Here is a 15,112-nt window from a genome sequence, read left to right as displayed (position 1 = left end):
CATTTACATTCTGTGAGTGAGAATCTCTCACCTGTGGGGGGGTTGATAACATGCGGCACTAGCTCCTGAAGTCTCTAGCCTCTGGCCAAAAAATCCTCAGATGACGCAAAATGACGATATTTGCGTCATCGGAGGATTTTTTCCAGAAATAAAATGCATAATGTTCTCGTCTCAGGGGGACATGAGGGGGGGAAAGGACCATAATTTGAATATACTACCGGGTTTCTACTGATGCAAACCTTAATGCTAAATCGCTTAAGTAACCCTTTAAAATAAGTGAAACCATTTGACAAAGTGATATCTATGGACATGTCAAGACCTGCCTGGAACTATTTTTTAACTTAGAAAACTTAACATATTCATACGCTTGCAGCTCATGAAGAGAAGTTCTTTAACCTTTGTGCATGTCTCAAAGGTGAAGAGGTCTTTCCTTGGCCTACACGTGTCACCAAGTATGACCATACATTCAAATGTACAAACACAGGTGCTAGCATTGACCCCAGCTCATTCAAAACAGAATATGAAGTATGCTGATCAAGAGTTCATTCAGGTCAAAATGAATAAAGAGAGCAGTCATAGTTCCTACAGTTAAAGTAACTGCATAATTAAAGGTGATGTATGTAAGAATGACAGTCAGTGGCTGAAATGGGTACTGCAGTTAAAACAATGAGTTGATTTTTCCGCGTTTTAATATGCTTCCGTTCATAGAGATTTTTAGATTGATGCTGAGGCTTTTTAGGTCGGGCAGAATCTGCAATCTCGGACCCATTTGTTTGCTGGCTTCTTACTTTTGGGTAAACTGGCAGAGTGCGTTATGCGTTATTTCAAAGTAAAATAACGGGCTGTTGCATTGTTTTTCAGAGAATGTGTCCTTAGCATGTTTCCTAAATATTTGCAAACATATTATAGTATTTTTATGCTTTAGTCCAGTCAAAAACTTACATACAGCACCTTTAAGTCTTTAAGTGAGACTATCAAAATCAGACTCTTACTTTGCTTTATAATAGATTTATGCATAGTACTAATGTATACACTCTAAAAAATACTGGGTTAAAAACAACCCAAGTCGGGTTGAAAATGGACTAGCCCAGCATTTGGGTTGTTTTAACCCAGCAATTGGGTTGTTTTAAGCAAACATTTAACCCAACCGCTGGGTTAAAACAACCCAATTGCTGGGTTAGTCCATTTTCAACCCAATTTGGGTTGTTTTTAACCCAGCATTTTTTAGAGTGTAGTATACTAACAATGCTTCATCACAAAGAATTAAAGTGTAAAATGCACTAACTGTTTTTATATTTTTACTCAAATGCAGAGATGTACTTTGAAAAAAATAGATCAAATTAAAATAATGTGTTAAAAAAACAGCACATTTCACAAGTGAAAATAATAGAAAATAATGATTCATTCTAGACATCAGTCTATCAAGAAAACAGATCTGGTTTACAGCAGCCCCAAGATACTGAATTTCAGAAGTGGAAGGTTTAAAGATGGAAAAAGATTTTCTTTGCTTTTCTCAAATTGTCTTGGTGTGAAAGTGTAAACTAAACTGCTGACAATATGGCATACACAATTCCATACAGCTCCAGTCTCCCAGGGCGGGATGCAAATTTGATGCAAAGCAAGTCTTTTCAGACATCCCAAGGAGATCCCTAAAATGACAACTTTTTGTTTACAGAAGGTTTCTGTCAGTCGTACAGGAACCTTCTTCAACAGAACATAGGAGTGTAATTGGAGCAAGTTTAGTATGCATTGTTTTATTCGTGAAGAACTTCAGTTGGAGGTGAGCTGAGAAGACGAGCTGCTGCTGCCAGAGCTCTTGGCGCTCTTCTGCCCCCTGGTGGCACTGACCTGCCGTGGCACTCGCTGGCTAGAACCGTCTCTTGCTGATTTCTCCCCTTGCCCTGAGCTTGTTTTACTGCGCACTGCACAAATACACACAGAAGAAACGCATGTTAGCATAATGAAAAGACATACATGTGACACGCTCTATTATTCTGAGTCGGAAGTCGCAAAACATTTTTAGAGGAACACTATCATAAAAATAGAGAAGAGAAGGGCATATCTATAAAATATATTATAAAATCGTTATTTTAACCTGATATTTATGTCTTATGTAAAAAAATATATGTTTGAATAAACCTACAGGCACCATTTAAACGAGAAGAAATATAATTACATCATTAGAGAGAGTAGCGATGTCACGATTCCAAAATTATGACTTTGATACGATACCTGACTAAAATATTGCGATACCAATACTGAATCGATACCACGGCAAAAACTAAAACAGTAAAAATAAAAGTAATTGAATATGACAGAACATAAAATGTATTGTTTCATAAATTAATAAAAAAAACACATTATCAATTCCCTAATCTTTCAGTTATGAACAGGGTGATATAGGGGAGGGAGATAAGCCCAACATTTTATTTCATAATAGGAGTAATTTAATATTTTAATGTAATTTAATTTTATCACAATATAGTTATTTAATTTTATTTTATCTTAAACTATATTTAAAATTATTTTATCTTTAAAATCAGCAACACTGCAAATTACAATCATCATGACAAATCTATAAGATACAAATGAAATGAACTTGAAACTTTAGGTAGGCTACAGAAGGTCTATTTAACAGTAGCATTAAGATATGTAATGTAAAAAAAAGCACTGCACAGTCTTCACTCTACTAATTAACTTTACACTAATTCTTAATAAATATATTAAAGTTATTCAGTCAAGCAGTGGCTGATTTTCTCTTTTCTTTTGTTGTTAAATTAACAATAATCACACAGACTGCAGCAGGTTTATTAGGCCTCCGTCACTTTAAGACATGACGCATGGATTCAATACATTGGAGCACACCCGATTTCTTTCTTAACTGCTTACATTCACTTAAAACATAACCAACTGTGTTTGCTTGGATACGCGACGTGCATTTTTACATATTTTTGACCATTCAAGCGCAATAATCCGTGAAAGAGAACTGAATTCACAATTGGCAAATTTCACTGAAAGGCAGCTTTTTTTTCAAGGCTTATTGATCTTAATACCCCTTTTAAACATCAAATGCATCCCATGCTTTATTTTCTGATGCGCTCTGTGAATATATTTTACTCCCTGCAGGGAGTGGAAGCAAAGCTCTGCACACACATGTGCCGCTGTCACACATCTACGCTAATTATGAAATACGGCTCTTATTAGAATGCTGTCATTCTTAAAGATAAAAAGTGGAATCGTACCATTTTTAATAGCAGGGTATCGCGAGACCTTTCTAGTACTGGTATATCGTGCAACACTAAGAGTTGAGACTTTTTGTTTATTATTCAGAGCATAAAACTGCAAAGTGTATTTCTGGGTCAAAATGACTCAAAATGATAGAGCAAGTCACATGTTAGAGTATAAAGGACATTATGATTTGGAAAATTAGGCGACACCTATCCAAGATGGTTTGAAGGTAGATATTAGTGATGAAGTGGCAAAATGTGCAAACAACATTTTTTTATGAAGTTGACAGTCACATGCATGCTTTTCAAAGTAGGTGGCAGACTATTTTGCAGGATGCTGGTTTACTAGTGCATTACAGAGTCACATTCGACACACGCCATTAACAGACATTCATTTACCATGAGAAACAGAGGACTCTATAGCCGGATGAGAGTCACAGAGTCCATGAGACACATGAAGGAAGCCGATCTGGGGCATTTCACCCCCATATTCGGAGCATCGAGCCCGCAAATCACAGGCACAATCGGCGAGGCATGAGAATGAGAACAGATATACGGCACTATGAAGCTGAGGCAGGAATTAGTTATGTCAGCATGAGAAACGTGCTGCAATAGTTCATGGGGGTGAAGAGAAGACCTTGAACGCGCAAACATCAGAATTAAAAAAAAGGATGAGGGTACCAAGCTAAAAGACAGAGAGAAGAAAAACCTTGAGGGATAGGAGCACTCGTGTCACCCGTGCTGTAGACCACTATTTTAGCCCCTCCCCTAGGTGGGCGGGGCACCGGTGCAGAGGGAGGGGCTGCAGTTTTAGAGCTTTTTCCTGAGACCACACACTCTTCTTCTAAAGGAAGTCACACAGATTAAATTAAACAATGCTAGCACAAATCACGGAGAAAGAGATCAAAGGACAAAGTTGTAGTTTAAAACTACCACCAGAGCAGCAGAGATTGTTGTTTTGTGTTGGACAGCACCCATTTTCCAGCTCAAATCAGCTAATACTGTGGCACATTATGCTTTGGTCGGTTTACTCCATGGCTTTTGCATGTGTACCACTCACCTCTAGACTCTGAAGGTGCAGTGGTGGTGTGGGACGCTGTGGATGTGTCACCGGTGGATGTTTCAGAGACTTTCTGTCCCGCACACATGGTCTTTAGGGTCTGAAAGACTGCCAGAGGAGCAACGTTCATCTTCAACAGGTCCACTATGATCCTGTAGTAGAGCGAGAAGGCACGTTTAGAATCACGAGACACATTAACAAACAACCTGCTCCTGAATGTCAACAAAACAAAGGAGATCATCATTGACATTAGGAGAAACACACCACTCCTCATCAACGACACTGCGGTGGGATTAATCAGTAGCACTAAGTTCCTGGGGGTGCAGATCAAGGACAGTCTTAAGCTGTGTTTCCACCGCAGGAACTTTCCCCGGGAACTAGGAACTTTGGGGTGGTACTCGGTGCTCGTCTCTTTTCCGGCGTTTTGTTAATTACCTCTTTAGTAAACCAATACATAACCAGCAAAAGCAGCACTGCTTGAATCTCCTCCATATTTGTTATTGTTGTAGACAGTGTCGCGCAAAAATTATTACCGTCCGTCGCTGACTGGGAGGAGCAGTCGCGCGCAGTCCCACGTCTCTGGACTAATTTGCCTAATCTTCACGCTACTTTAGACCGCAGTGGAAACACAGACAGTAGCAGATCTGGGGGGAAAAAATTGTCCTGGTACAAATTGTTCCGGGTAATTTTGATGGAAACGGGGCTTTACATGGACCCTCAACACTGCGCCTCTTGTGAAGAGAGCACATCAGCGTCTTTACTTTCTGCGCTGGATGAGAAGAGCACATCTTCCCCCTCCCATCCTCAGCACTTTCTACAGAGGTAGTATAGAACACAAATTGAGCAGCTGCATCTCTAGCCCCATTTCACCGAAATTAACCGGAACAATTTGTTCCAGGAACTTTTTTTACAGGAACTTTTTTCCCCCAGACCTGCTGCTGTCTGCGTTTCCACTGCGGTCTAAAGTATCGTGAGGATTAGGCAAATTAGTCCGGTGATGTAGGACAGTGCTGCTCCTCCCAGTCAGAGACGGACAGTAATAATTTTTGTGCGATACCAGAGGTGGACAAAGTACACAACTCCATTACTTGAGTGAAAGTAAAAGTACTACTAGTCAAATATTACTCCGTTACAAGTCAAAGTTGTTAAAAACTATTTTTACTTAAGTAAAAGTACAGAAGTACTTGCTTTTAAAAGTACTTAAGTATCAAAAGTAAATTTCCTTTTTTATGTCGATGCATTATTTTATTACTGTTGCATTGTTGTATAAATGCACGCTATTCCATGGTGGTTTAAGCCAGTTAGTGATGCTCCATACGACCACCTTGAACTAATTTAAATACTTAAAAGTTACAAAGCTTTTTACAAAGCTGCTGTCACTTTAAGGCAGAATGCACAAATCCAACACACTGATACACATCCGATATTCCCCCAACTGTTTACGTTCACTTAAGACATAATCAACTTTGTTTACGTGAATACTTCCCAAAATGAAAATTGACATTTTGTGTGTATTGGTCTTTTTAAGTGCGAAAAACACACAAAAGAAAGCTCTATTCAGTACTCGTGCATCTCAGAGGCACATAAAAACAGACTGAACTGAGCTCCTTCATCATTCTTTTTCAGATTCATCCATATGTCTATGCTTCTCTTTCTCCCAGACATTTACATTTAGCAAAAAAAAAAAAAAAAAAACCTTTTAAAGAAGAAAAAAAATCATCCACTGACTTGCAAAGCTGCTACAGAAGCGACTTTTGACTTCGAGGGCCTTGATAGAAATGTAGTGGAGTAAAAAGTACGATATTTGTCTTTCAAATGTAGTAAAGTTAAAGTAAAAGTTTCCCTAAAAAATAATACTTCAGTAAAGTACAGATACTCAAAAAGTGTACTTAAGTACAGTACTCAAGTAAATGTACTTCGTTACTGTCCACCTCTGTGCGATACTGTCTGCAACAATAACAAGTATAGGAGATTCAAGCCGCGATGCTTTTGCTGGTTATGTATTGACTTACAAAAGAGGTCATTAACAAAACGGCGGAAAAGAGACGAGCACTGATACTAAAGCGTATGAAAGCTCGTAAAGCTAGATTTAAAATAAGACAAAGTATGTTATTATCAGCTATTACGGACATTGACCGTGAGATGGCTGAGACGAACACGTGCCATCAGACAGAAAGAGCAAGGCTGATATTTGCTGAACGCAGAACGATCCTCGCAAAAGACTTTTTAAAATGCCGGTTGAAATAAAATGCTGTGTGAGCTCAACCAATCACCATGTTCAGCGACCAAGTCCCACTCCCGAAAGTTCCTGAACTTTGAAAAAGTACTACCTCGGGAGCAGAGCAGTTCGGAGGAGGAAATATTTACCCGGAACTTAATTTAGACCCCGGTTCCTGCGGTCGAAACACACTGAGTACCACCCCAAAGTTCCTAGTTCCTGGGGAAAGTTCCTGTGGTGGAAACACGGCTTCTGTCTGGTTTGGGGACTGCAAAGCCTCAGACTGGAAGTCTGTACAGAGAGTGGTGAGGACAGCGGAAAAGATCATCGGCTCTTCACTGCCTTCCATCCAGGATCTCGCACACAAACGCTGTTTGACCCGGGCCCAAAACTTTATAAAAGACCCCACTCATCCTCATCAGAGACTGTTTTCTCTCCTGCCCTCTGGCAAGAGGTTCCGCAGCATTCGGGCCGAACAGCCAGATTCTGCAATTGCCTTTTCCCACAAGCAATCAGACTCCTGAACTCAAAATAACTCCTTAACCACTATATCTCACTGAAATCCCCTGCAGTGAGCCTCATGTGAACTGGACTGGGAGATTGCAATAACAGTATTTATTTATGTGCAATCATTGTATTTATATGCCGCCGCTTAACAAGTGCAATAATTGGATATCTTGCAGTCAAACACCTTTTAGTGTTATATTTTAATGCACATTGTAGCACTTATTATATTTTTATACATTTTATATTTTTATATTATATTGATTCTGCACAGTAGTGTTTAGTTAGAGCAGTATTTATGAGCCAGTGGAATGGAATTTTGCTCATATTTGCACTCTGTACGTACTGTTATATGACAAATAAAAGCTATCTATCTATAGATGCCCGTGTTCAGTAAATTAATATTTCTATTACCTAGCAAATACCTAATGGTTATATAGCTTAAATGTAGGTAATTCACAGTTGGCAATTGCTTCGTATTAGTGTTATTTTAGATACTATTGTTGTTTTATTCATATTTTTAATTCGTTTTTACTTTTATATTTTTCTTTTTAGTTAAAGTTTTAATAATTTTATTTTGTGTTTCAGGTTTTTTTAATATAGTTTTTATTCAAATGTATTTTTGGTTTTAGTTATTTTAGTACATCAAGTTAAACTAATGTAAAGGTTTTTTTAATGTTTTATTTTCAGTTAACATTTATTTTAAGTAATGAAAATGTTTTAATGGTTTCGGTATTAGTTAATTATAATAAATCTGCTTCATCTAATCCAAGCTTAAAAATACAAATCATTTTCCTGAACTGATTCTTTCAAACAGACAGTTCTTGAGTCGGTGAGCTTAAACCCGGCTCAATTTGAGTAGGAAACAATCAAAAGAAGCGGCTCTCGGTTCAGTGAGTCGGTGACTGGAAAACATTTTGAACTGATTCAGTCGAATTTGTGGTTCTATTCAATAATTGAAAACATTTGACTCAAAAGAACGATTTCTTCTTTTTCTTAAAAAAATGTTTTTGCTTTTGCAAGACACTACAAGCAAAACCTTTTTTTTCAAGCACTGGTAAATGTTGAGATTTTGGACTATGTTGCTTCCATAACTTTACCTCTTTCAGTTTAGTGGAAAGAAAACATCCAAAACAAGGACATAACCATGTCTTGAACATTGGGGAAGACCAACTTTTTGGTCCTTTTATTTAAAGGAATTAAATAATTGAAGGATTAAAAAGATAATAAAGCCTAAATTATAGCACATTTCCAATAATGCCAAAATTTCATGAAAAAGTTCAGTAGTTTGCATCACTGCCGACGGGCTATCTTAAATAGTGAAATAACATTCCTTTCTTGATGTGCGTTGTTCACTCTCATATTTGAAGGAAAAATACAATCGTGGAAGTTTTGATCATGCTGATTTGTCTGACTCTGCAGTAAGGCTTGTGCGTGCGTGTGCTAGTGATGCATGGTTCATGGTTATATCCACCAATCGGGCGGGCCAAGTAATAAAAAATAACATTCCAATTAATTGCGGGTGGATGAGAGATAAATCATTGTGTTTGTTTGATAAAGACATTTTGCGATCCCTGTGGGCGAATCATTCCAGTTGCTGTTTTCCCACACACTTTCAAAACAATTCCTCACGTGTACTCACGAGGAAGCAGAAGCTCATTATAATATGCAAAGGTTATCCAATCATAACAGTGGGCGTTTACTTCCAAGTCTTCAGTGCAGCATGCCCATAAAAACAGAGCGTTCCATGAGAGAGGCTCAAAGCCAGGGTATTACTTATTCATTATGATGTTTTTGAATGTAAAAACCACGCAAATGTCATAAGTTGACCTCAGACAACAGTATAAAAAATAAAAAGAGCCAATTCGTGACCCCTTTAACTTTGTCAACCAAACGAAACAAGAATCGTCCCCTTTAAGAATTGACCCCTTTAACTCTGTCAATTTTGAACCTGGCTTTATCTAATGTTTAGATTTCTGTTCAGATAGCCAGTTGCATAAACTGTTTAGACTAGTCTTAAAAGTTAGTCATCTCAGTTTTTTCTTTAAGACAAGTCAGTTACATAAAAAGGTAGATCTGTCTAATTTCAATGGGAAAAGTAAGGCTAATTATCTCTTATCTAACTGCTAGTTGATCAAACTAGCTCTTAAGACAGTCTTAACATGGCTAAGTTTATGCAACTGGCCCCTGGAAGTGTATGCCAATTACAGCATATTTAATTATACAATGCAATGCAATTGTCTTAATGTACTGTCATTAATCAACTGGGGAATTATGGTGATATCAATTTTCATCACCTGTAGTGTCTTGCCTTAAAGAACCCTATTGGCACTATCTGTTTGATTTTGTGTGACTCACTTGAAAACCTCTTGATCAATGACTATCCCAGCAGCCTGCGTGAGCTCAAACAGCTCCGTCTCCTCCGCATTTAAGACCTTTTTCTTCTTGATGCTGTATTTCTGCACATTCCCGCTGACGGTGACGCTCAGGGAGGGGGAATCCGGGGCTGTGGGCATCGTCCCGGGCTGCGCTGACTGTGACATATGCGCCACCTAAACACTACAAAAACACATGAAACCACATTGACAGCAACCACAAAACAAGCCAACACTCCTGTGCCAGATCTCACGAATGCTGTAGGTTCTGCTGAAAACACTCTCTCATCTCGTGAAATGTATTTGGGTGAATGACAGATAAGGATTTAAAATTTGAAAAATAATTAAATCACATTTTCTTTCTATACTTGTGTATGTTGTGTACGCAATTGGATAGTCCTCTAACCAATCTGACCACAAGATGATGATGGCATGATCAACGGGCAACGACCCATCAACCCTCCAATAGCGCGCCAGCTGGATAAGCCACGCCAGTCTGTGATTGGTTCCCACAAAAGTGTAACAGAAGCAGTAGAAATGAATGTAAAGAGGTTACCAGACTGAGTTGCAGGGTGAAATCAAATTGCCAGCAGATCAGGCTGGGTTTACCCAGTCTACGTTTCTCCCTCATTTTGGCAGTTTGTTGTAGGGTTAGATTTTTAAAATGCTTAAAGTGCCCTCAACTCTGTTTTTTTTCTCTCTGTTGTCATATTTTAGTATTCATGTGTCTGTAATGAGTGTGTTGCAGGTCTGTGTTTTATTGGTCTCCGCACAGCATCATTTTGTGGGGTTTTGCCACCTGTATTAACTCTAGTGTGGAATTGTTCTACAATATTCACTCATCATGACAGTAAAATAGGTCAATCTACTTCAGTATTTCCTCTCTCAATCAGTAGAAAATGCAGTTAACACCCAGTCATGCATAGGAAAAAAAAAAAACATCATATACCGCGAAACCGGTATAATTTTGAAAAATACCGTGATATAAATTTTTGGTCATATACCGCCCAGCACTAACATGGGCTTATTTTTGGCTGCTGATAACTCAAAACTGAATCGATAAAAAAAGATGGAAAATTGCCGATTAGCAGCAGCACAATCGTTTAATTGACTAGTCGGCTAGTCTCACACATCCCTAAAAATAATTATGCCTAAAAGTTTACAAATATTAATTAAAAACTAGATTGGAATACATATGTCATTCAGGATAACGGGAGACATGTCCTGGCTAACCAAGGTTTTTTGTTATCCAAGAATGACAGGTTGTTATCCAGGAATGACAAAACAAATATTTTCTTTATAATCAGGCACTAACTTAACCATCTGTGGAAAACTATCACTTAGCTATCATCACTTAAAGGTAATGTTTTAGATTAATAAGACATTTATAATGTATTTATATAAAAAAACGATCTAGTGTTATCCAAAAGGACACATGATATTGCTACGAAGTGCAGCACTGACTGAAAGGGATTTTAAGAGCTTAAGCCTTATAGTGACCTTTGCACGTGTTTTGGGGCTCCTTCAGGGTTTTCTTTTTGATACAATATTATGTCATATGACATAAAATGGTCATTGATGTCTGTTATCCAGGAATGACATTAGAGAAATCACAATTTGGAGACAAAAGTCTTTCTGACATAAAAATGTAAATAAGCTTAGTATTATCAGTATATTTGAAGGTATCATTGAAAACAGCAATACAATTATGCCTAAGTAGATTTCAAATACTTTTATTCATATGTTTTACATTTTGTCGTATTTTTGTATTCAGATTTTGGACAGTAATTAAGCGGAGTGGCATTTTGGGACTTTTGAACTCAATAGTTCCTTAAAAAAAATTATTATTTATAATGAATACACACATGAGTAATTAAGAGGGGGAAGTCGAGTCATTTAATGTAGTGTGTTTAAAAATGTATATTTTTTATATTATGAATAAGCTTTGGACACCAGACTTGACACGCCACGTTCATTGACCCATTAACGTTGCTTTGGTGAATGCCTTGGTAAATGACTTTTGAATAATAATGCATTATAAACGTTGCACAAAAACAACCAAGCTTTATACAGCAAAGTGATTGTGCATGTACAACAGCCTAGTCGACACATTAATTACATACTGAATTTGATAATTGCATGTTCATGTGTTCCCTCCCGTTTATATTTTACACAGAAATGTTGTTGAGGCTTCAAATCAGACGTTAAAGTATAATATTATACTCACAACAGTGTACTAGTGAAATGCCCGCGTCCTTCCTCTGGATTTTTCCCCCCCTGCTGCTTGATAACGCCAACCGATATGTACTGCCGCCGTCAGGTCTGGAGAAGGCGTTGTTTGCGGTTATTTTCCTCCAGGGGGCGCTTGGTGGATCAGAAAAACAATTTCCCCCATTGAGCTAACGTTACATTCAAAACTTTAACCTGTGCAGTGTGACGAATAATTGTTTAAATAATTTAATTGAGTGTTGAAAACCATAATATAAAAGCTAGGATTATAAAAAAAATTAAGTCATCATAAAGGACTGTGAAAAGTGAACAGCACGGAGGTGCCCTTACAAGGGATGAAATAACGACACTGAGAATATTTCAAAGGAACTGAATTGAAAATACACCGTAAAGACAACAAAAATAAATTCAGAATTGATGTATAATAAATGTATCGGCCGCCCATTTGTTACCAGTGCCATACGCTGAAAAGTAAAAGTTCAGTAAATCACAGAATCCCCCATGAGCCACATTCAAATCCCAGAACTGTTTTTCTCAGAGGAAAAAAAATAAAATTGTTAACTAAATATTGTAACATATTTACACCTGGGGCCCGTTTCAGAAAGGAGGTTAAGTGAAAACTCTGAGTATGTTAACCCTGAAATAAGGGAAACTCTGGGTTTTCTGTTTCAGAATGGGAGGTATGTCAAACCAGAGAAAGCAGGGTAAGTCAAGCCCGTTTCTGAAAGAGAGGTAACTTATACTCAGAGTCAGTTACCAGGGTCACTTACTCTGTGAACCTAACCTGGTCAGGAGTAGGTTTTCTTTGGTAAACCCAGAGTTTCTTTCAGTCTCCTCCCCTTTTTGAAGCACCAGCAGTGTTTAAATACTTTATTCATTCATTCAAACGCCACAAATGCTTTTCTTACTGAGTATTTTGGTCGTATTTCAAGTATAAATATAAAAAAAATTATACATTTAATCTAAATCTAAAGTAAGCAAAGTTTACTTAAAACAAATTAAATTATCTGCCACTTGACAAAAATACAAAGTAAGAAAAGCATTCTTTGCAGGAACATTCATTGCTCATATTTCCATCTTGAGGACACTGTCAAAGTGACAACAATGGCATGTCCTTTTATACAGGATCCTGACGTTCACTTGATAATCCTCTAGAAGTAACCTAATAATTCGAATTTCCTTTAGGATTCCCAGTGGTTGGACGCATTGATGACACTCATATTCCCATCATCACACTTTCTGAAAACTGATTACTGTATGGAATGGAAGGATGCTTCCAGATGGTAGTACAAGATATATGCCATAACCACCACCACAGCTGTTAAATACATTTATTTACATTTTTTATAGTCATCTTTATTTCCTACAAATACTTTATTCTTTTTCCTGTTGGGTGTTAATATTCTTCCTCCATCTCCTCTTCATCTGTCAGTGGTGCTGGAGTTTGGCTGGCCTGAGTAGAAGTAAACTGTTTAATGTCATTACCCTGATTAATAAATGTAACATGTGGGATCAGAGAACATTTCATTATGTGAAAAGAGCACAGACCCTTTTCACATTTCTGGGTTTCCGAAGCTGAAGTCGTCATAGTTGGGTTAACTCTTATTGCGGTGAATGAGAGAATACATTAAATATATATTTTTGTGTCTCCATTTGCTCAAATAGCAAAAGAAAAACTCCACAATAGTGATTTCACAACTTTCAAAAAGATGGAAATATTAAAGTGAGATTGATAATGGAAGTGAAATGAGAGAAAGATGTTAATTTTCACCATCACTCCCATAGACGCTGTATTAGAAACACTCTCAAAGCAGCGTTAACTTGTTTTTTTGTAATTTGATGCAAAACTAATATAATACAAAGTATTAGTGTTATAAATGTACATACGTTAAAAAAAAATACAAAAAACGTTGCAGTATTTACGATATTGATGACCATTAAAACACGTCATCACTGTGAAAAGGGTCTATGTGGGAAAAGCTGCTGCCACATTCTTTGTTTGCCTTTTGGATAGCATGAAAATTAAACTTAATTAAAATAATTAAGAATTAAACTTGTGTATTGTATTGTGTATTGCTGTTGCCATGGTGAATCGTAATTTCGGAGCTCCATTGATCGTGGCTTTTCATAGTTGGAGTGCATGTGTTTAACTCAGAGTCAGTCTACTCAGAGTTGATTGAACTACCTCAATTCAGCTGTTCTGAAACCCAAAACTCAGAGTTTCCCATCTCAGAGTAAGTCAACTCAGAGTTCAGGTTTAAACTCAGAGTTGGTTGAACCTCCTTACTGAAACAGGCCCCTGACATACTGACATTCCTAATATTGTGTTGGTCCCCCCTTTTGCTGCCAAAACAGCCCTGACCCGTCGAGGCATGGACTGCACTAGACCCCAGAAGGTGTGCTGTGGTATCTGGCACCAAGATGTTAGCAGCAGAGCTGCGATGTGGGGCCTCCATGGATCGGACTTGTTTGTTCTGCACATCCCACAGATACTCAATTGGATTGAGATCTAGGGAATTTGGAGGCCAAGTCAACACCTCAAACTGTTGTGCTCCTCAAACCATTCCTGAACCATTTGTGCTTTTTGGCAGGGCCACAGCCACCAGGTAATACTGTTTCCATGAAAGGGTGTACAAGGTCTGCAACAATGCTTAGGTAGGTGGTACGTGTGTCAGAGTAACATCCACATGGATGGCAGGACCCATGGTTTCTCAGCAGAACATTGCCCAAAGCATCACACTGCCTCTGCCGGCTTGCCTTCTTCCCATAGTGCATCCTGGTGCCATGTGTTCCCCAGGTAAGCAACACACACACATGCACCCGGCCATCCACGTGATGTAAAAGAAAACGTGATTCATCAGATCAGGCCACTTTCTTCCATAGCTCCGTGGTCCAGTTCTGATGCTCACGTGCCCACTGTCAGCGCTTTCGGCGGGGGACACTCTGACTGGTCTGCGGCTATGCAGCCCCATACACGACAAACTGTGATGCACTGTGTATTCTGACACCTTTCTATCAGAACCAGCATTAACTTCTTGAGCAATTTAGGCTACAGTAGCTCGTCTGTTTGATCGGACCACGCGGGCCAGCCTTCGCTCCCCACGTGCATCAATGAGCCTTGGCCGCCCATGACTAGTGCTGAGAAAAGTAACAGTTGCCAACAAATGGTAGGGTAGACCGAGTACAGTTGGTACACTTGTTGCTTTTTCAGTTACCACACCAAAACTGAGGACTGAAAACAAGTGATTTTTCATATGACATTTCCTTTACTTGTCTACTAAAATATGGATAATTATTACCATCCATAAATAGGTCATATTTACCACAATTAGCTTATAAACACAAGAAGCTGTTTCGTTGCAACTGTACCCATGTCGGGTACAGTTGGAACAGTACCCGAGTACAGTTGAGACACCCATCCGTAATGCTGTAAAGCTGCCTAACCAATTCATTGAATTTGTAAAATACCTTTAAAATGAGAATTCAACAGTTTTTATTT

General features: G+C 38.2%; 1 protein-coding gene across 4 annotated transcripts; it reads right to left on the bottom strand.

Annotated features, from left to right (window-relative positions):
* Positions 1-252: 252 nt before the first annotated feature.
* mzt2b (mitotic spindle organizing protein 2B) lies at positions 253-11,688 on the bottom strand. 4 transcript variants are annotated; one of them, XR_013817873.1, is made up of 6 exons: positions 11,612-11,663; positions 9,368-9,568; positions 4,288-4,439; positions 3,937-4,071; positions 1,215-1,922; positions 253-1,082 (listed from the first exon to the last, which is right to left on the bottom strand). XR_013817873.1 is itself a non-coding variant. In XM_079834660.1 (5 exons), the coding sequence occupies exons 2-5, from the start codon at positions 9,550-9,552 to the stop codon at positions 1,771-1,773; spliced, it is 624 nt and encodes a 207-aa protein (XP_079690786.1). In that variant the 5' UTR covers positions 9,553-9,568; positions 11,612-11,665; the 3' UTR covers positions 681-1,770. The 4 variants fall into 4 exon arrangements, 2 of the variants coding, with proteins under 2 accessions (XP_079690787.1, XP_079690786.1); XR_013817872.1 differs by lacking the exon at positions 3,937-4,071 and having other exon boundaries at positions 376-1,082; positions 11,612-11,688; XM_079834660.1 differs by having other exon boundaries at positions 681-1,922; positions 11,612-11,665.
* Positions 11,689-15,112: the final 3,424 nt, after the last annotated feature.

This window comes from Gobio gobio (assembly GCF_949357685.1).
Source record: "Gobio gobio genome assembly, chromosome: 14".
NCBI lineage: Eukaryota > Metazoa > Chordata > Actinopteri > Cypriniformes > Gobionidae > Gobio > Gobio gobio.
Note: the sequence above shows the minus strand (reverse complement) of the source record. Positions and strands in the feature narration are given on the sequence as shown.

What these genes read in the sequence shown, in the direction of transcription:
- mzt2b (XM_079834660.1), bottom strand. Translation starts at nt 9,552, where the DNA reads ATGTCACAGTCAGCGCAGCCCGGGACGATGCCCACAGCCCCGGATTCC. An exon ending in ATTGATCAAGAGGTTTTCAA is followed by an intron (nt 4,440 to 9,367) that starts GTGAGTCACACA and finishes GCTCTACTACAG; the next exon opens with GATCATAGTGGACCTGTTGA. An exon ending in GAGTGCTCCTATCCCTCAAG is followed by an intron (nt 1,923 to 3,936) that starts GTTTTTCTTCTC and finishes GTATTTGTGCAG; the next exon opens with TGCGCAGTAAAACAAGCTCA.